General features: G+C 42.2%; 1 protein-coding gene across 8 annotated transcripts in view; it reads left to right on the top strand.

The window, feature by feature from the left end:
• auts2a (activator of transcription and developmental regulator AUTS2 a) overlaps window positions 1-21,286 on the top strand; it is a 270,462-nt gene that overhangs the window by 116,563 nt on the left and 132,613 nt on the right. For all 8 annotated transcript variants that reach the window (XM_047330435.1, XM_047330438.1, XM_047330436.1 and 5 more), the window contains one exon: window positions 5,046-5,141. In XM_047330435.1, coding sequence (XP_047186391.1) covers window positions 5,046-5,141 — 96 coding nt within the window. The remainder of the gene's footprint in view (window positions 1-5,045; window positions 5,142-21,286) is intronic.

Here is a 21,286-nt window from a genome sequence, read left to right as displayed (position 1 = left end):
TAATGATGCCAGCAAATTGAAAGGGAATGGAGCTTCTCCATGGTTACTTACCTAAGTACTAATAAAAGCTACTGCGCTGGCTGACAGTGACGTCTTAACCAGAGGCAAACAGTTGACTCTAGAATAAACATGCCGATAATTTTTCATTGTCATTCACTCATAACAGATGAGATCCGTGCTTCAAATACAGAGATTTTAAGAGGTATTATGGGTTATTTTCAGAATGTACGCCTGTGACCTTCTTGCCCCACACAGCTAAACAGTAAACAGATCTGGGGCAATGGAAGCCAAGCGCTGATGCTCAGTGACAGGCTGTGAGCAGGGGTGGCAGAGGGGGTTATGGGTGACGAGAGGGCCAGGCGGGGCCGCTGTCTGTGGCAGTTAAAGCTGCTGGGCCTCAGAGCCAAGCACAGGGTCAGAGCCAGGCCACGCTGGTGGGCTCGCCCTCATTGCCACTGTCAGAAAGATGACGTAGCGTCCTTCGTCAGCCCCCTCTTACAGGCCCTGAGGAACCTTCAGCCCCTCTGTTTTTCACATAACAGTCTCTTTAGATAAAGCCAGCTGCACGTTAAACAGGCCTAGCAGTTTCCAACTGCTGTTGTCGACCAGCCCAAGGTGGTTTTTACTAGATAGGCTCACCGTGAGGCTGATGGCATGTAGAGATCGGCAGGGACATAATTAGCGATGCTTAATGTGGTGTAATGTCTGGCGGTGGCGTCACCCAAGGCTATACGAGAGAGCCTGTATTAAGTTGACAGAAATTCTTCAAGTTGTTCATTTTAATTGCTGAGTCATGAAGCTCTCCAGCGCTTAAATAGCCCTGGTATATAGACCTCTGCAGGCAGCATGAAGGAGATATTCAAAGTGTAGTCAGTGGAAACCAATGGGATTTGACAGTGCCACAGGAAATAGACAATTTATTATCAGTAACACAGCCTAGGTAGTGGATTATCTATAAAACTTTCATGGTTCTCCCTCAGTGGCAAGCAGCCATAAAACTTCCCCAAATGAGGGACTTGTTAATTTACTTGTTAAAGCAAATTAAAAATTTATAAGCGCTCTTAGGTAAATGAGATCCTCTTTCATTGCTGCCCTAGTGGGATTCTCTCTGTCAGATCCTGGGAGGACAGGTTATCTGTTCTGAAAGCCACAGACGAACAATAAAAGCTGTTAAATTGTTCCAGGTTTTATTACCGCCGAGCTCCACAGCTGCTGTTGTGCGTAACTAAGGGAAACCAGGAGCTGATGGCTACAGAATCCCTCAGAGGCTAGTACAGAAAACTGAGGCCAGTTCTCTCTCTCTCTTTCTTTTTTTTTTTTTTGGAAGGTGAGGGACGGGGGTTTGGGGTGGAGTTGCTGGAGCAGGCTGGTTGTGTGTTGCTCTGTTTAAAAAAGGCCTTTGTGGTTAGAAATGTTAGCAGGCCTACTTTTGTGCTTGATTGCATCGAGTCTGTAGAGCAGCCCCTGAGAATAGGTCAGTGCACTTGTAAAATTCCGCTACGGCTATGGTGTGCACTTTTCAGTAAGTGAGAAAAATAATTGACTCCGCATGTTGAAGACAATGTTGTAATGGCTGTTTTAGTGAAGGGGAACAGTGTTAAATTAGACGCATTATCATTTTCACTCTGATCTGGGTATGTACTCCCAATTTTTGTGGAACGCTATTTCTCCTCTATTGCCACTAACAACGATGCTGAAAGGACGACATTCTATATTGATTTAGTCTTCTGTAAGGAAATCTCCTCCATTGTGAAAATGGGTAACTGGTGCCTCAGTAGACATCTCTAGACTAGAAGAACTTTTGAAGCATACTAGACATCCAATAGCAACTTTTTGTGTTTCAAGAAGCAACCCCAATAATGCCACTGTGAGGCTTTCTGTTAAGACGCTTGTTTGACCTTGGACAGAGTTGTTGAAAAGCAAGGGTCTGCTATTCCTTTAAATTGAAATCCATATCATGGTAGAGCTTTGAAGAGAAGTCATTGACAGCTCATTTCCTTCCATGTTATATATTTAGATGGGTAAGCCATCTTCTATCAACTATAAACTTGGGATTTTTTTGACTGATTGGTTAAATTTGGAAAATCTGTCATTGTTTGTCTTGTGATTTTGTCTCGGAATGAGCAATGTCTTTAAATATTGTGCTTATTAAACCCAAGCACATATGAATTTTGAAATTGACTAGACACAACAGAGTCCAACTGGTGCTATTATAATTCATATACTGACTCATCACATAACTATCGAGTGAAAACAGATGTTCAACTAAGTGTGTTGGCTGTATCTGCACTTCCAATACAACACTGTTGTCACCGCTGAACTGTCAAAATAAAGTGTGGCAGGTTGAATCGTTGCTAGTAACCTACGTACAGACAGGTGTCTTTTTTTGTTTTTTGAAGACTGATTTTTCATCCTCACAGACTGAACCTTTTTCTTCCAAAGCATCACTCTGACTGCCAATTAAAAACAGTTGTTGATTCTCCACTTCGATGAATTCAGACTTGTAAGACAGACGAGGAAGAGAAAAAAAAAATCCCCTAACACGGAACAGATTGCAGGAAAACAAGACCTCACTGTGTGGAAATGAATGTCAGATGCACTTACTAGTGGTTTAAATGTTTAATTAGATGCTAATGTCTCGCTGCGTCTTTAATTGTTGGTAAATTTGCCTCTGGAATATTAAAACCATGTGGTTGTTATCTTCCTACAGGGCCCGTTCTTACCCAGACTGCACAGCCACAGTGAGGTCATTAAATAAAATGCATCTCTATGCCTCGGCCTGTATCTTAATTAATCTATTTATGTTATTGCACCAGTACAGCACACCAATCTTGGTCATATGCACCTTAGATTACCCTGCACTGGTGTCCATTACAGGACGTATGATTGAAGCTTTTTCTTTAAAAGCCTATAAAAATAAGGAGAATGACTCATAACTGTAACAACTGGGAGTGATCAGATCAGCACCATTATAGAAGAGGTCACAGCGACGGCCCCAGCCCCAACAAACATGGGCTTCTCACTTCGATTTATCATCAGACAGCAGGCCATTAAATTGCAGCTTCACTTTTTTGGTGGCTCTGACCACCAGCATTCCCTCCATTTGCTTAAGAAATCCATTAATCACATCATGAAAAGAAATGAATCCATCATCTGAGCCTCAGAGAGGGAGAGCAGATGAAAAAGAAAAAAAATGCAATTCTCTGAAGTAATTTAAAGGAGCTCAGGGGGAAATTAAAGGGAACAAGCTGAGGGATACATTTTCAAATAGCTGTGTAATCAGGTCCCAAGCTATGTAATAGCCCTGAAAGATGAGCCGCTCTTTATTGCAATGTCTTTATTAGACATGTTCTTCAGACATTACACACAGTTAAATTTGAGCATGATTTCTGATTTCATGGAGTACTTTCCCACTGATAAAGCCAGAATACAGATGGTGTGATTATGTGGTTTCACTACTGAGTTGCTTTGATACCACATTGATTAATAACAGATAAATCTTTATATGTGTCCCACACTCGCTTTGATATTTTTTGTAAGCTTAGGATATATTAATGTGGATCTGGGCTGTGGGTTTTTGGAGCAGGAGTGAGGTCTGCATGCGCTTTTTGTTTTTGCACATTCATAAATGCATGAGTGTGCCAGCGTGCGCTGCCCAGTGTTGTCAGCAGGGACACTGGCTGGTTGATAAATATTATAGGTCAACATGTTTTGACGATGGAGGCAACAGACCAGGGCGTAAACAGCATCCCCTCGCCCATTCTTCAAGGATCAGTTCATAAGCCAGTGCGGATGAGATATTATTCCCCTTTTCTCATTCTAAAAATATGTAAACCCCTTCAGACAAACTGGTATTTACAAGAGAAAGAGAGAAAATATGCTCTGGTTTTTGTGGGAATAAAATGTGTTGGAGGTTATTAGTGCTATCACAGTGCAGGGCATTGGTGTACATGTGTCTGTGCACGTGCCATATTTAACTGGTCTGTATGTTCTCCCCCTACTTTGTCTCAGCAATGTCCGTCCACATTGACATACAGTCATGTACACACACACACATACATACACGCGTGCACACACACAGTCAAAAGGGCCCATCAGGCGTTCCCAGTGCTCAGACTCTCTTATCACGTTCAGCACTCTGGCGAATCAACCAGCCTTCCACCCAGCATGCAATTCTCCCAAGGAATGGGATTCCTTTCACACAGCTAATGGCAACAGAAAAGGAACATTTTCATTTTAATGATCTGCTCAACTCTAGGGGTTCTTCTGGTATTCCCCCACCTTGTGCCCTTCGCTCTAGTTGTGTCCCATCCCTACAGAGGGGGCGAGAGAAGGGGGAGAAGGACACCGACATCATATTCTAGTCCAAGTTCTTTGAATGTGCAGCACCAAGCTCTACTTTTCCTGTTCACTGCACTGTCCCATAGCAGGCAGCTTTTTATGTGCTTTGAATTGAAACCTGCAGCGTTTGTCTGGTCTGGAAGGACCAGCATGGGAGCTTCCAAGGACATCAATTACAGACTTGGACAGCGAGTATAGACCCCATCTCATTCCACTCAGCTCTGCTCTCTTTTTATTGTTCTCCAGATTTTGAAGGGACTCCGATGCTCGTGAATTGGCACGTCCTTCTCTTTATTCATGTCTTTTAGCTGCATCTTGAACAAAGTGCTTAGATGGTGACACTTGCTGAGCTCCTGCTGCCTCAGCATGTGGTGTCTGCTTGGAGAGCATAGGGGCTCGATTTGAAGGTTCTGGAGGGGTCTTTGTCCCTGTTTTCTGTTTCGTGGGCCGAGAGGAGTTTCATACTGCGAGATCAGATGGCGTCTGTCATTGGCAAGCAGAGTCATTGGCGCTGAGTAGGCTCCGAAACATGACAGATTAACAGAGACTGCGCCGTAGCTCCTGCCAGTTCTCACATATTCATGAACCGATTTCTGTGGGAGGCCTTTCTTAGGCAGCCCTATCCACGCAGAGCTCTAAACTGCTGTGTTAACAGTTGTGCTCCACATTGCTAACTGTTGGTCTCCGTGTGTTGTCTTTTGCAGCTGAAGCCAGGGCCGAACAACGGTAAAGGCAGCGACAGTGAGAGTGGAGAGTCCAAGCCTTCCTTCAGGAGCAGCTCCAGAGACAGACTGACGGATGTGAGTACATTAACAAAAAAAACACACTGCTTCCAACATCTGTTCATAGTCTATCATCTTGAGAAAATAGTTTCAAATAAATAGCATTTGAAGTCAGCTTTTAAGTCAATTTAGAGCAATTAGCAGACAGGCTTAGGATTTAAAATATGGACCCAAAAACAGCTTCCCAGGTGGCTTTCTATTTACTGTATGTGCATTAATCAAATTCCCATTTTTTTGTAAAACAATATTGTATATCAGCAATGCTTAAATAACTAATATTAAAAAGAAGATATCCTAAACAATGTTGAATTCACGACCAAATAACTTATGGACATTTCTGATATGTTAAGAGGAGAGGTATCCATTGTAGTGGTAAAAGCTGTACAGTTTCCACAAATGCCACAGTTTGCGTTGATTTGGAAATAGTTACCATGTTTTTTTTATTATTATTCATAATCATTTTTAGAAATCTATTTAATGTAATGTAATAAAAGTTAAAATCATAAGAAAATGAATCAGCATTGTGCATAATACATTATTTGGATTGCTTCAGAGCACAGTCATGTTGTGCATATGGCCTTGCACCTTCAATCCGTCACACAGACAAAAGGTAAGTTATCGAATGAATTTGGTCAAGATTTCTCTCGGTCTTAAACCTATAAAATTCAGCCTCAGCAGAGCACTTAATGGTACATCTTAAACATCCTAAGTGGCTCTTGGAGTTCTTCTAGTGAAGAGCACTATTTGCATCCTGCACACACACATACACACACAAACACTCTCTCTCTCTCTCTCTCTCTCTCTTTTCTTTTTTAACGACTGATACGGGGGAAAAAAACCCTACTTACTCCGCTCCTCATTCCTTGTGGAGCTGAAAGCAAGCATTAACTGGCAGAAGAAAGAGCGACTATGTGTCCCTGCACCCTTTGACAATATTTCAAGATGTAAAGCGATCAGACTCAAGGGACCATGCTGCCACACACCCACCCCTGCTCTTTGATTTGTGTGGAGAATCTACGGCAAGGCGATCAGATATCTGGCCATAATTAAAGCTGTCAGCTGGGAGGCGAGCTAGTCTTTGAGAGAGACATGGCCGAACAACTGAAGCAAAACTGATTCTGCGTGTAGCTTTACGACGCTTGACCGGGCATGAAATTAAATGAGTAATTTGATGTTGACAACAGAAACTGAAATGATACTCTCTAATTTCTGTCAGACTGCACACTGGTGACTGTGCAGCAAGTCACATTTGAACCTATGGATGGCTAATATTATTAACTGTGACTCTCATAGAGAAGAATAAAAGCATTCAATATTTAACAAATACTCCTACTACAACATAGGCATTAGGCAACAACTTATAAGTATAAAAAGATTCATGCTTAATGCCTGCCAGTTTGCTAATGTCCAAATTTGCTTATAGACATTTTGCCAACTGTAGTAGATGGCCCTCTGTTATACTGTTTTTTTTCATATGCATTCAAATCAGAATTATTTATAATTATTAAAAAATGCATTGATTACCAGGAGGTGACCATAAAACAATTGTATTTGTTTAACTTTTAACTGTTAGTCATTGTTATCTTAAATCCATTTAAAATACTGCCTGCAAGTATTATAATGTGTTAGAGGACCTGTGCTCTGTATAACTTCTCTAATAACTGTTTGAAATTTCATTGGCAACTGTATAATCTGACTTGGCCTCGTTGGCCAACCACCTACCTCCGTTGAGACAGCGTTGATGTGATGATGTGTACCGTGACTCATTACACATTAATGAAACACATTATAACATTTACATCATCTTAGTCTGCCCACTATCACTGTTGCATTTCGTTCAGCTAATTCGGTGCGCAGTATGTACTTTACGAAGGTTACCCTAATGATTTATCGCAACAGTCTGTTTATTTTGACTATTCCTTGGGAAATTCTAAATTATATCCATGATAAGCAGTATCTACCTTCCCCACTCCTGACTTTTTCTCGGGAAGCATCCATCGCCCTCCCTGTGATCACTTCCACCTGAGCTGTCAATCCAGCCACTCGGTACACACTGGAGGATAGAAGGACGGCAGGCTGCTTCGTCTGGTCAAGACACCCCACAGGAGACTGAGCGTGTCTTCTGAAAACGGGGCAGCATGGACACAGACTTTTAGATCCCCAAGTCACTTTAGACGGTCACACTGTGTGAGGCTTCATCTCTGGTCCCCGCAGGTTTCCGAACAAGTCCCCTCCAGCCATGCTGTAAAAACACACTTCATAAGTCAAAGCCTGTGTAGCAGAGCTCTACTCACCAGACTGAAAGAAGATGAAAAAGAAAATGGAGAGGATATAGAAACAAGGGGTTTGTTTGCTGCTCAGATTCTCTTGGGTTTTATTTATTTTTATGATTATACAGGAAATCGCAGCCAATTTCCTGTGAAATAGTTATTTTTACAGTTGAAGGCAGATGAAGTGAGAGTATGTCCAGGTGCATGTAGTATTATTTCTTTGCTATAGCCCTCCATGTGCTTTGTTTTACTGAAATGTGAAAACTGTGTTGCTTGTAACCTCGCACACTGCAACTAGACTTCTAATGTGGTTCAGCTGCACACACATGCTCCCTCACAGTGAAAAAACAAAAAGGAAAGCATCTAAGTCACTCGTTAGTCCCAGGGAGCGGTGTGAGACAGGAGCTCGCTTTGACCCGGACTGTTCATTAGACCAACAGTTGGCTAATGGTATTTGCTGTAGCACTACCTTCCCCTCATAGAGGGACTACGGTCCAGTGAAGCAGATGAACTGAGTTTGCCGACCTGGCACTGGCTGGCAGGGAGATGGAGGCCAGAGGAGGTCAGGCCTGGCAGCCTCCTTCCTGCCGCTCTCCTTCCCTCCTCACTCCATTCTGCCAGCTCATTAAGGCCTACAAATGGCACATCAGCTCGGCTGTGTCTGCCTCAACCCCAAACCCGAGCTAAATTGGCAGGCTTAGCTGCATTTGCTCTGAAGCACCGGGTTCCCTTTTGGCTTTGTTTGAAGCTGACATGGCAGCCACCCCCACATCCCCCACCACACCCCACCCCTTCAGTCTGGGTGGCAGGCATTCAGGCAGGCAGCAGTCATGAGCAGAGGGAGTCTGCTGGATCAGGGAGGGCAGGGAGCTCGGGATGATTCACTCCCGTTTAGTCTCTGTGGCAAGGGGTGAAATGCCATCATTACCCAGCTGCCTATCAAATAAATTGGCAATTACGGTCCTGGGATTGCGAGTAAACAGCATGTTACTCCTTTTTTTTTCCATCCAAGGCTCTTGATGAGAGGCGGGTGCAATAGAGAGAAGCTCCGGAGTAGTGGGTCAGAGTCCGCCAGTCAGTGCGAGCCACCCTGATGAGAGGCACAAGAGCCAGACTATAATGAATGCACCCCTATATTTCAGTGGCCATTTTTATGGCGTGTCAAAGCTTCCTGTTGTGTCCTGCTTCTAGCTGTGATACTGACTAAATTCCGCCTGTAAAATCAAAACAGCTACAATGCTGTCTCATGTTTTTGGATAACACCTTGTGGAATGCCTGCTGTAACATAGGCTAATGATTTGTGTGCTGGCCTGGGGTGGGTTGTAACACTATTATTTATCCTAACACTTTATTAGTGTTACTCCAGACAATTTTTTAAGCTGGTTTTTCTGACTGAAATAAAAATGTGAAAATTGTGGGTTCCTGAAATCCATACTCGTGTGTCCGGGCTCCTCACACGAGAAGGTTTTCTTGTGGTGAAGTCTTTGAAAGTTGTTTTGTAATGAAACATCTGGAAGTGATATTGATAAAAGTCAAGCACATCGTCTACTCGTGCTTTTGAAGCGGTTTCAGCCCAAACACAGCTAAAGTCTCTCTAATGGTTTGTAAGACTGAACTCCGTTATTACTGGCTTTCCGATGAAAACACGACAGGCTGTTCAGAATCCTGTGTGCATGTGTTGAAACCATTTCAAATACTCAAATTACTGCTTTTGGAAACTGATTAATGTCATGCGGAGTATTTGTTGTGGTAATGATCCCTATTATGATTAAATTTGCTGGAGCATACCAAGACTGCACATAATGTTTTGTCCTTGACCTTGGAGTACAATCTTTTCCGTAAGCTTCTTGTCTAAAGTGAATCACGCTGTCCAAGCAAACTGCTTATGTAATGTGACCAGAGCTGGTCTGCATTACACTTTGCCCATCCCACCTCCTCTGTACATTCTCCAATTATTTCCTGACACTGATGTAAATGAGGTCGCAGTCCCCCTACATGTCCAGATATGCTGGCCAATTTGCTTCGACACAGAACTTTGTAATTGCTTGCATCAATTATCCGTCTCTTTCTCACTCTCAATAATTTGAACTGTTTCCTATTAAAGACAAGCATTTAGATACGGAAGTAGGAATGTCTTACCTTTAATTAGCTCATTATCGGCGGATCGTACCCTCTGCTGAGTGCCCAGTGTGTGCATAGTGACAGTGGGAAATGAGCAGCAGATGCAATGCAGGGATTACTGGACAGTCTTTTTGACCGTTTACTGGCAGTGATGTAAATAAGTCACACATCAGGGCAGATTGAAAGTCTAAAGACGATAGAAATACAGACATAGCGTCCGGAGAGATCAAATTGAGTTCTTACGACCATCCACAACTGTGCTTAAATATGAAGTACAAGATTTTGACAGAATGACTCACTGTTTGATTCTTGCCATCTGGGGTTTCTGTTAATTCACAAGGAACACCTGGAACAGATTGTAGAACTTTTTTCCCCCCGCTGCATTCCTTTGAAACCTGTGTGCTGGTGAAGTGATCATGTCCACAATAAGAGCTCCCCACCATACTTTCCTCATTCATTATGCCAGCTTCTGCTTGCCAGACAAGACACAAGATCACTTGAATTGCCTCACACTTTCAACTCTAAATCAACCTGATGAATAGCCTGTCTCTCAGAAAGTGGCCAGACATGCTTATTACGACCTCTGGCACTCCAAATCAAGCCTCCTTTTCTCTCCTCTCACCCTCTTGTATTTCTCTTTCTTATTTTTCTCTCTCATCGCCTGCAGTTGAATTGTCAGGAATAGATTGTGACACTTTGTGACATGGCAGTCTGGCGGAATTATGCCGCGCCTCCATCACCCTGCCAGTGTCCCAACAAGCGAATGTCCGTCAGGGGCCTGTGAGAGGTCTCGCAGCGAGAACGTTTTTAACCTCTGAGTTAAAAATGTGTGAACGTTTTTAACTCAGACTCAGCTGCATCTAGTCTCCAGATATGTAATTAAAATGAGAGAAGCACTGTGTGATTGTGTGTGGTGACCTCTGCGCAGACCTCAAATTGATAATACATGCCATTCATTTATCTCTGCTAATTACAATACACACCTTGAGGCCTTGAACACAAAACATACAGCATCAGAAGAACATTGTGACCTTTACTGTTGTTATGTTACCACATACCCTGCAAAATAAGGCTCTTTAATTGCTGAAAGTGATACAGAGTGGGGTTGGTGTGATAAATACTGTTCAGGCTGATGCTGACTGAGCGCAGTCCCTCAGTGCTGTGGATGATAAATCTATTCTCATGTAAGATTAATGGACTAGAGAAGTGGTGTTGAATGTCATTGTTGAAGGTTGAAAGTATTGAGCGCCTGAATCCTATCCATATGTTTTCAGGAATGACATAAATAGGCTCAGCCGGAATCCATTTTGACTTATCAAGCTTAAACCAGTGCCAGAGCTACGAAGCACTTGCCAATTATTCAGGCTCTGAGGCTTCCACTGAAATTGGCTATGGCCATGTGCTACCACCCTATTTTTGCTTTTGCCATGCGTCCCGCAGCTTTTGGCCACATATTACTTCCGCATTCCCTGTAACCCGACCCTGTAGCCCCAATATTTGATGTCATACCAGGCCCTGGCGAGGGAGTCTCCCCACTCTTTGTTCCAGCCTTTTCAGCTTGGAAGCTGTTCCGGTGGGGTAAGTTGAATAAGTGGAGCCCGGAGGAATCTCTACAAAGGTCTCACTCTGATTGGATGCATGCAGAGCCCAAGGAGAGAATGCCGGTTGCCATAGCAATGACAGCAATGTGGGAACTGGCTGCATGAAGTAGAAAGGGGAAATGGTGCTTTCTTTTGCAATGGGAGGTCTTCATCGACCGACATTCCTCTTTTATGAGTACACACTTGCCAACACACACGTGAAAATGTGTACTTAAAGGCACACAAACAGTATTACATGCACCTTTTTACCCCCCAAGGAGAAGCTGAGCTAGAGTGCATACTTCAATCACAATGGCCTGGTAGGGGTGTGCTCTGGCCCAAGCTGGAAGCCAGAGAAAACACAATCAGACACACCAGGAGTCCAGAACCATCTCCACCTCATAAACATGATTACTGCCCATTCCCTGCTACATATCGCTTACCTCTCCTGAGCCAACAAATCATCCTTACCCTCTCTCCTGGCTCATCGCAGCCACTATAAATGAAGAAATGATGAAAACATCTCTCTGTCATCCTTTACTTGCTGTTTTGTTGCTTTCCTCCCTGTCTGACTTGGGGCAGATTTTTAAATTTCTCAACCCATAATATTCAGGCCACATGAATATCAATATGCAGAGCTCTCCAAGGAGAATATGTTAGAGTCCATGTGTATGTTTTATATATGTGAGTCCCTGATGTTTGTATGTCTGTCTCAGAGACTTCAGCTGCGGGGTATAAGAGCTGTGTGGGAGGTTTGAGTCTTATGTGTGTTGTTGTGTTTGTTTGAGGCGCACAAGGGGCTGAGAATCGTGTACAGGGATTACAGAGGAAAGGCCTGCTGGTTCATGAACCCGGTCCAATGTGTCATGTCTACAGGCCAAACACAGCAGTTGAATATACATCTCCTCTCATGCATATGACCGTGCTGCTCTTGAGGGCTAAATTGAAATTAAAAGGAATTGTAAGGTACCAGGAGAATCCCACCCCTGCTTCCCTCCTCTAACAATTCCCCTTTCTAACAGATCTGACATATATGGGATGAAGCCACATCATTCCCTTTCATCACATCTGAGTCATCTGCTGACACTTTCCAAATTGTCTCAAATGATAATTCTCCATTTTGCAATTTGCATTCATGAACAAACTATTTGATATATAATATATATGATAAAAATATTTGAAAATGAGCTATAATATCTTCACTTCTATAACCAAAATGACCACTGTTATGAAATAGGCCTGTGTTCCATAATCTTTGCCCTCTAAATAAAATGTTGTACTCATTTCGGCTGCTCTTGGAATGTTAACAAACTATGTGCAGTATACTGCATTGAAGTATCCATGGCTTTCGATGTATGAAATATGTTGTATGCTCTGTGCTCTTCATTCTCAATTAAAGTTGTTGTTATCTAAACTGATTCTAGTTAGACATCACCTGGCCTGATGGAAGGTATGTGTGCAACTTAAAAATGTAAGCTTCACAGAGCAGACAAACACAAGATATAGAAAAACCCATATTAAGTCAAAGCACATATGATGATTTCTGGCTTTACGAAAACCTTTGGACAGCAAATGAAAAAAAGAAATACATATATATATGTATCTATATATGTGTATATATATATATATGTGTGTGTATATATATATATGTATATATATATATATATGTATCTATATATGTATATATATATGTATCTATATATGTATATATATACGTATATATATGTATATATATATATATATATATATATGTGTGTGTGTATATATGTATATATATGTATATATATATATACATATGTATGTATATATATGTATATGTTCTGATTAATTATCAAATAATGCATTTGATTCCCTGCTTTACAAACCTCGGTGCCCTGCACTATAACTAACCCGCCCTGGATTGCGTTTTGCAGATGGATACAAGTTGGTAGCGCAATTTTCAGTGTAGGTAGGAATATTACGAGCAATTTACTTTGCTTAGTTGAAACTTATGTCATGTACACACTATAATATGTTATTTCAAATCTGGCTTACACGCCAAAATACTAATTGCAGCTATACTGTTAATATGATTGGCATGGGAAATGTGTTCAAGCATAGCAGTGTCTCAATTACAATATGAGAACATTTTGCTCATATTGTGTTTTGGATATGCTTTGACTTGAGCCCATGATTTTCTTTTTTGGCAAGCCACTCTTTACAGTGTGGTTTGCTTAAAAGACTTCTGTTTCCCTTGTGCTGGAGAAGGGCAAGCTCTGTCCTATCCAAGGCCTGTGCATCTGGCAGGAGCGCTGTGAGGCAACAGGATGTCACATTACTTTTATATCAGAAGCCAGTGCAATTTCCCTTAAACCACAAAGCAACAGGGCCAACAATAAATAAATAAATAGATACTGTAGATAAATGGACTGACAGACACGTAGATATACCAAAAAAGACAGAGATAGTGCCCCTGGAATTACGTTCGCACAAGATTATTCCAGAGACATTATTTCCCTCAAGTCATGGGCTTAAGTCAAATTTGGGAGATAAATGAAATTGCCAGCAGTGAAAAACCAGACTAGGTAGGAGTTCATGAGTAGAGAAATAACATTTTCATTTGTTTCTGCCCCAGCGGGAGGCGAGCAGCCTTTCAGTAAATAGAGACAGCTATGAGAAATGATTTTTTTGGGTCGGCGGGATATTGTTTTAACGTGCACTTATCCATCTGCAATCTAGATGTCAGGCCCCGGGAAGCCACAGGATGGCCATTCTACTGTTGTCTTTATGACACACAAGTGTTGGCCTCATCCCGCCTCCAATTGTCTCGGTTAGTGTCCCATTTCCACCAGATTTTGTCTCGTATGTGGTGTTTTTTTCCAAACCCCCTTTGTAAAGAGACCAGCTGATGCTCCTCTTCGGAAGTCAGGCTTTTTATATTCAGCTTCGCTGTGAACTGAAATGGAAAATTCAATCCTAGCTTGTGAGATTGTCATCTCCCCATGCACATCCCAGAGACTGTGAGTAGAGGTGCACAATACAGTATTATTTGTTCCACTGCAATAATAATAAATCAAGTACAGTGCATTTTAGCAGAGATTGGCAGAAGGTATCAGTTTTAGTAGGTTTATTTTTCGCTGGTGCTCTTCCTTTGTTTCCCTTTGCTTGTGTCTTGTGCCTCTGCGTTGTGGAGACCAGTTTCCCCAATGCAACAATGTGTCCCAATTCACTCTTCTTTTTTACCTGTGCATGCATTTGACATGTTTTTCTTAATTTGTGTTATGCATTGTACGCCTTTGTCTTTACCTTCACTATTATTTGATATATTGCACTGTACTGTGCATTCCCAGCAACATACTCTGAACTGGATAAATGACCATGCTATATCATCTTAGTTAAGTGATCTTGTTTCAAAGGTATATTCAGGGGATTATTTGGGGCTTACATCCACATCCTTAAACCACGGCTGTTGACTTCTGTGTGACATCTGTTCAATGAATGTGTTTCTCTATATGTATGCCGATTGAAGTTATTTATATGGTGCATTAGAATTCATGATTAATCTGCAGGAGCAAAGCTTTACGTTAGGAGCTGTCAGTGGTGATGTACTCCCAGGTGATTACCTCTTCTTCCTGTCATCCACTATCCGCTGACACATAAAGCACTTGTCACATGGCCCATTCTGATTATGTTTGATATTGACACCAGAATTGAATAAATGCACACAATAAGAAGATTAGTGTTTCCCAAGAGGCATGCATCCCCTGATGAGGCGCGCTGAGCCTTTTGAAAGTCTCGTTTCATTCAGTCAAATCCCATCCGAGACATCAAAACATGTAAATAGGAACGACAGATGAAGATTTATCCGCTGACCATCTTAGGTGGAACTGGAATAAAATTGCATCTGGGCTTTTTGTTAATGTATTTCTGCACATTCTCTCCACTTAGTATTGCATATACATATTAGTGGACCCAACCACGGCATTATGCAGACCTTTTCCAGTCAAGAGCAGGATTTGTGCTTGAATAAAGTGACATGTCTTCCACATCGTGGAATATAATTCATATCCATTAATTGTGTTTTGTTTGTACCGCCATAAAGTTTTAGTCAGAAGTTCTACATGAACCCTTCAGCTGTACCTTGAATGATGTGTACAAACATCCCACGTTGGCTTAAAAATCGCACCTTTATATTTGACAGTACATTTTATTTTAGTGTGGGGATGTCAAATTTCCGGTGAACTAACTAGACGATTGATTCAGACCTGATCAGCTGGGTTTGGGGAGCAGCGAGAGGTCAGAGGGCAGGGCTACATAGTACAGGGGATTGCATGGGATTAACCTTGGCCTGCCCCTTTGGCCCTGAGCCTAGACGGCCCAGGAAGAGTGGAATTAGCCAAACCAGCCAGGGCCATCTGATTCTAAGCCCTCATCCAATTACTGCCTTATCTCCTGGCAAAATGAGATCAATGCATGGAGGGCAGGGAGCCCTGGCAGGCTGGCGAAGGTGCGATAATCAGCAGTGGGGAGCACGGCACTTAACTCCCCCGTGTCCCCAGAAAGAGCCAGAGCATGTGTTAGGAGCACCACTCACTGCCATTAGCTCTCGGTGCCTGCTGGAGCCTGACCTGCACTTTGCATGAGGACACGCTGGCGTAGCGCATTTCGGCATCTTAGTGTGTTGTGTTCAAGTGATAGTGAGTGAGTGAATAATGTGCATAATTATAGTTTTACCTCTTATCCTCTGTGAATCTACCCAGCAGATTACAGGTAGTAAAGGGAGAAAAAAATGTAGTAATTGCTTTTTATATGTATTGCGTATGAAAAGCACTTTACAGCGTTTTACAATGCTTAAGAACAACCCTGCACAGCTAATATAGTCCACTGTTAATTCTCTTGTCAATTAGGGGGAAAAACAAATGTTTGACGTTTCGAGTGTAATTATGGAAATAATTAACCTCCGTGTGAGCCATTAAAGCAGACAATTTTGCTCTCTACCTGCACTTCTTGAAATGGAGTCGCATTTGCCTTAATGGGTTTGTCATGTTAAAAGGACCTTGGTTAATTTTTTCCTTTATGTAAAATTATGTTTTATCTTGTTCTTATTCCTGTTACCTCATTTAATAGACGCCATTAACCAAAAGTGTGCAATAAGAAGCAGAATACCTGGAAAGACGGGATTGACTTTGCCATAAAAATCTAAGTTTTGATAGATAAAAGTCTTTGCTGGTCGAGCCTTTATATGATATAAAGTTTTTCATATTTATTGCTGATACTTCTGCCATCCCAGTGATTGTATTGCACCACTGGTGTGTCCCTTAGCCATCTGGAGGACCGTTCTGTGCCCACAATATGGCTGGAGAGGGACCCATTCTGGAGAATTTATGTTTGGCTATTTCTTCTCATGCTTGTGTTCTGGGCACAAGTATCCATCGGAGAGCAATAGGTAGCCTTGAAAGAGTGGCTGTCCTCAGCTGTGGCCTTCTGAATGTACATCCACTTCTACCCCACAGTCCTCCCCCTTCCACCTGTCCCTGGCTGCTGCTCTTCTCTGCAGCCCATTTAGAATAAAGTCCTCTTAAATTCACCACAGCAGGGCGGCCGCACAGGGAGAGCTGGCATCACAGGGGCCCTCTGACAATCAGCACCCGGCTAGAAAGCACTAATGAGCGCTGGGAGGGGAGGAGAGGGGTGTTGGCGGTTTGCACACAGACAGCAGCACAGTGGGTCGGATTGGAGGGGCTTGTGAGGAAGGTAGTAGCTTCCGACCGATATGTCAGCTCACATCCATTTAGATATCGCCCTTATCCCAGATACATTGGTATTGGTGTTTTCTGATATGAAAAATTTGTAAGAAAAAACAGCTTGGGGTAATTTAGAAAGGGGTAAAATACATATCTATTCATAAAGAGATTAATCCGAACAAATAAAAAAGATGCTTTGTACCAAATGTAACTACTTCCATTTATTGTTCCATGCCAAACACAGCAAAACCCGTCATCTCCACTGCCAGCAAACTCGATAATACTCCCTAAATTCAATGTCGAGATTGGCCCCGGTAATCCAGTATCGGGCTTTACAAGGGAGGCAGTGGGCTGGCATGTTGCTGGGCTGGGTCCGTCTCAGCAGTGACTAGATTAGCTTCCAGGGGGCAGAGCTGCAGTCAGTTTGGGAAAATATCACAGCCCATTAGTTAGGAGCAATGAAATGGAGTCAACTTCTGGGACTCCATTAGGCACGCTGCGCTTAGGCAGACAGCGTCCCTCGGTGTGATGTTGCTATTCTGGAAGGATTGAGCACAGAGATATAATTGGACTGGGGAAATCAAGCAAGTTTCAGTGGTCCTGGTGGGGCTCTCAGACAGAAAATGAGAACAGAGGCCTTTGTATTTCCGCTCCCTCTCCCTGTTAGCTTTACAGCTTTTTGAAAAACAGCAGTGAAAAGGCAGCTTGGGTTTTTCTTTTCATTTTTATTCCTCCTCTCTCTCTCCGTCATTCTGTAGCTCTGTCTCTCTGTCTGCCCCCCTCTATCAGTTTTTCTCATTGGATTTTGCCATCTGCTTTAAATTCTTCTTTTTTTTTTTCATTTCATTCGTGGCTCCAGCTCTGGCTAACCCTAAGCAAAACAATATGCATTTATTCATCCGTGCCTTTCTCTAAGACTGAGGATTGTGCTTGATAATAAACATAGCTTAGTCCAACACAGGCTGCTGGCTAAGCCTCACAAAGCTGTTTACTGCCTTGCTGCTAGTGCCAGTTAACTCCCTTAGTTTGAAATATACAACGATCCATGACATCAACCCCCGAGTGACATATCAAGTAAAGTATCAATGTCCATATATGTAAGTATGTGTGTATATATTTATGAATGTATATAATTACTCTTTATGTTTTAATGCTTTTTGTCACTGGGTGTTTAATATAAAAGTAATAAAAATAATAATTTCAAGGATACAGAAATATACTGCATGTTTTGCATCCATACTGATTCATGATCAATTGGCAAAAAACAGTATGATTAAAAAATGAATGCAGACCATAATTCTCCTCTTCGCCTGAAATGCCCTTCTCCGACTATGATGTCTGGATAGCTGGCTGAAATTTATTTCCTTATAGGGAGAACCCAGATGTAGATAAAGCGGACAGGCCTCAATGCTTCAGGTAATTGATGTGCAGTTTTTAGCACCATCATGGGAACGTCTCCATCCCTCCAATTTCTTGCAGACATGCCTCACTTAGTTTGCCCAAAACGCTTCATGGGCTCTGTCCTAAATAAAGGACATTTTGCCAGTGCTCTCAGTTAATATACTTCACAGCAGCAGTCCATCATATTCTTATCATGCCTGCAGTTTAGTGGCTGGTGAGTAATTACACTGAATCTCTCATCGTGTATTGCCTGTGTCTTCATCGCTGCCTTATCAAGCACATGGTGTAGCTGCTGTTTATCCAGTGAGTCTGTGCCATGTAAGCCAATGTATTATTGTTGTGAGGGTAAAGAAATCCGGTGTGGCACAAATATAGAATATCACTGGCCGTTAAGCCATTTATCAGGTATTTACTTACCATAACCATTGCCAAGTGATTGGCAAGAGCTCAATCAGGATCTATCCATTTAGACTAATTGACTTTGTGAGGGATTGATGAGAATAGTAAGATTAGAAGGTCAGAGGGGTTATATCCATTGAGACAAGGAGACCGACATTCAGCTCAGTCCAAATACCTGTGATTTTCTGCTCAACCGTTTGAAGAGAATTAATGGTTTAAAGTATTGGGGAGCGGAGCCCACAAAAATATGATTCACTGTGATCCTTTTTAACAGAAGGAGAGGGCTGTCTCTCTCTTGCTCTGGCTCTCGTCCCTTCTATTTATAGAATTATATGCTCATAGAAAAGAGTGTTGACATTTGTGCACCTCTCGGGAAAACGTCACCATGAATGCTATCAGCACCTTAAAGACAGCCCTCAGCCCCCATACATCCCTGGTAGATGCTCTCAATCCTAGCCCACCTCAACCTTCAACCCCTGACCTGTCTGCCAGCCTGAAGAAAGAGCCCCTGACAGCTCCTTTGATGGTAGGAGGAGGGGCTTGGCTTGTAAAAGAAAAAAATTGGTGAAATGGAGGGTAAAAAGGGGGCCAGCCATTTGAAATGTCTGCACTGAGATCTAATCAGGGTGCAGTGGCCGTGTGCCCCTTGTTAAAGTAGCACCATGGCATTACAGCCAGCAGCCTCTCCCGGGTCCAGGCCTCACAGGGCGTTTCATGTCAGTTTCCCACCTCCCCCGTCCCCCGAGTAACCCTCTGGAACACATCATCCACCTCGGTCCCAGCTCTGGATTTATTCCCCCCCTAAAGCCGCCTTGACAGGTTTGTTATCTATTCACCCGGTCAGCGAGCCCTGGAGAGTCGCAGCACTGGCAGTTAGGAGGGGGAATGCTACAGGAGAAGCGGGGCAAGTAAATGTCAAGTGAACCGCCAAGGATGGATATTATAGCTTCTGGGGACCACAGACGGGGAGAGAGAGAGAACGGGGGAGGGCATATCTCTCCTGTCTGTTTTACAGTCCACCGCTCAAGATGGCAGTCTTTGCTGAATTCTCTCCTATTGATTTTCAGACTATCTAGATTTCTTTTTATGAGCAGGTTACAATTTATAAGGCTCCCACAAATAAATGTTACTGCCTCTGCGTAGCTGCTAGTAACATGCTGGTAACAAGTAATGATTGTCACAAAAAAACTTAAAGTGTATGGTTATATGTTTATCCCCTGTTGGCATTCCATAGTGTTATTTAGTAATATGAAAAAGAAAAATTATGTTATTCTGTTTTTGAGTTATAGCTAGGTTGCTAACAACCATTGGTGTCTAAACCCATACCTATTCTAAAAATATAGAAAAGAGAATGTTTCTATTTCCAGTCTCGTGGGCAAAGTTCACTATCAGGTAAAGGGGAACATGGCTTTTACTATAACAAGGCACCAAAACAAAATGAAAATGATTACTTTAGCTTCACTGACGGCTAAATTAATTTGGAATCTGTAAACAACTGTGTGCACCACATATGAGTTTTCCTGCTTGGTCCCTCAACTTTCAAAATTCAGTGTATGTCCTTACTTCGATATAAAACATACCTGTAGTAATACTTCATAATTAAACATGAATACAAGCACAGATATTGTGGTCCTGCAGAATTTTCCATATGCTGTTACACCAAAACAAATGATATTATAGATAGGGCAAGTTTTTCCTTCAAATACTCCTACTTAATTTCATAAATAACAGAAGTCATTATCAAACGGAGATCATCTGAATAATAGTGCAGTGCCACACTACATGTATACTTTGCCCAGTTCTTGGCATGTGATGCACAAACAGCAGTTTTATTTCATGAACGTTTTTTGTGATCCGCAGCCTGGCCTTTCAGTTTTTCAGGTTTACCAGGGGTTTGCATCTTATGCTGAATCCTCTGAGGTTCTGGTCCTGAAGTCTTCTCTTGATTGTGTGCCAACGTCTAGGGGCTGTCACTTTTTTCACAAATCAAGTTTGAATGAATCCGAACTAAATCCCACACTTAATGGAGTTCTGTTTTTCAAATGGCTGAAACACAGAACCCAGAGAACAGAAATGTGTAATGGTCCAAATACTTACAGTCTGGACTTTAATTGCCACTACTATGCCACATGAATAATTTCCAGTTGTCTTATCTAGCTCACCATTGCAGCTCATTTTTGCACTGCATGTTTTTCCACCACATCCGTCATGTTTGAGTGTGCTGAACAGTTAACTTAAATACAGCTCTTGGCTGTAAGCTTAGGCATAATTTTTGCTATTCAGTATTGATTCAATTCTATAGTTATGCCATATTACCATACTTGCTGTATTATTAAACCTGTCTGCCTCTTTCTCTCACATCCCCATTTGGACCACATAATCTTGTAGAGAAGAATCCTCAGTTGTATTTTGGGAATGAGTTTTCTGTGCAACAGATTTGTTTTTTTTCTCTTGATGAACTGTCTCGCTAATAGGACTTGTCACAAGCGTTTTCACTCCCTGGCCTTTTGTTCTAGTATTGTGGTGCCTTATCTCCTTATCCAATTTAAAACCTCAACCTTGTATATTTGCTACAGTACTTGAATGTTTAGGATACGTTTTTCTTGGTTTCACATATTTCCACAGTATAACTCTCACCCATAGGTCCTCTGATCTACTTCCTAAGCTCT

This window comes from Scophthalmus maximus, chromosome 2 (assembly GCF_022379125.1).
Source record: "Scophthalmus maximus strain ysfricsl-2021 chromosome 2, ASM2237912v1, whole genome shotgun sequence".
Classification (NCBI taxonomy): Eukaryota; Metazoa; Chordata; class Actinopteri; order Pleuronectiformes; family Scophthalmidae; genus Scophthalmus; species Scophthalmus maximus.
Note: the sequence above shows the minus strand (reverse complement) of the source record. Positions and strands in the feature narration are given on the sequence as shown.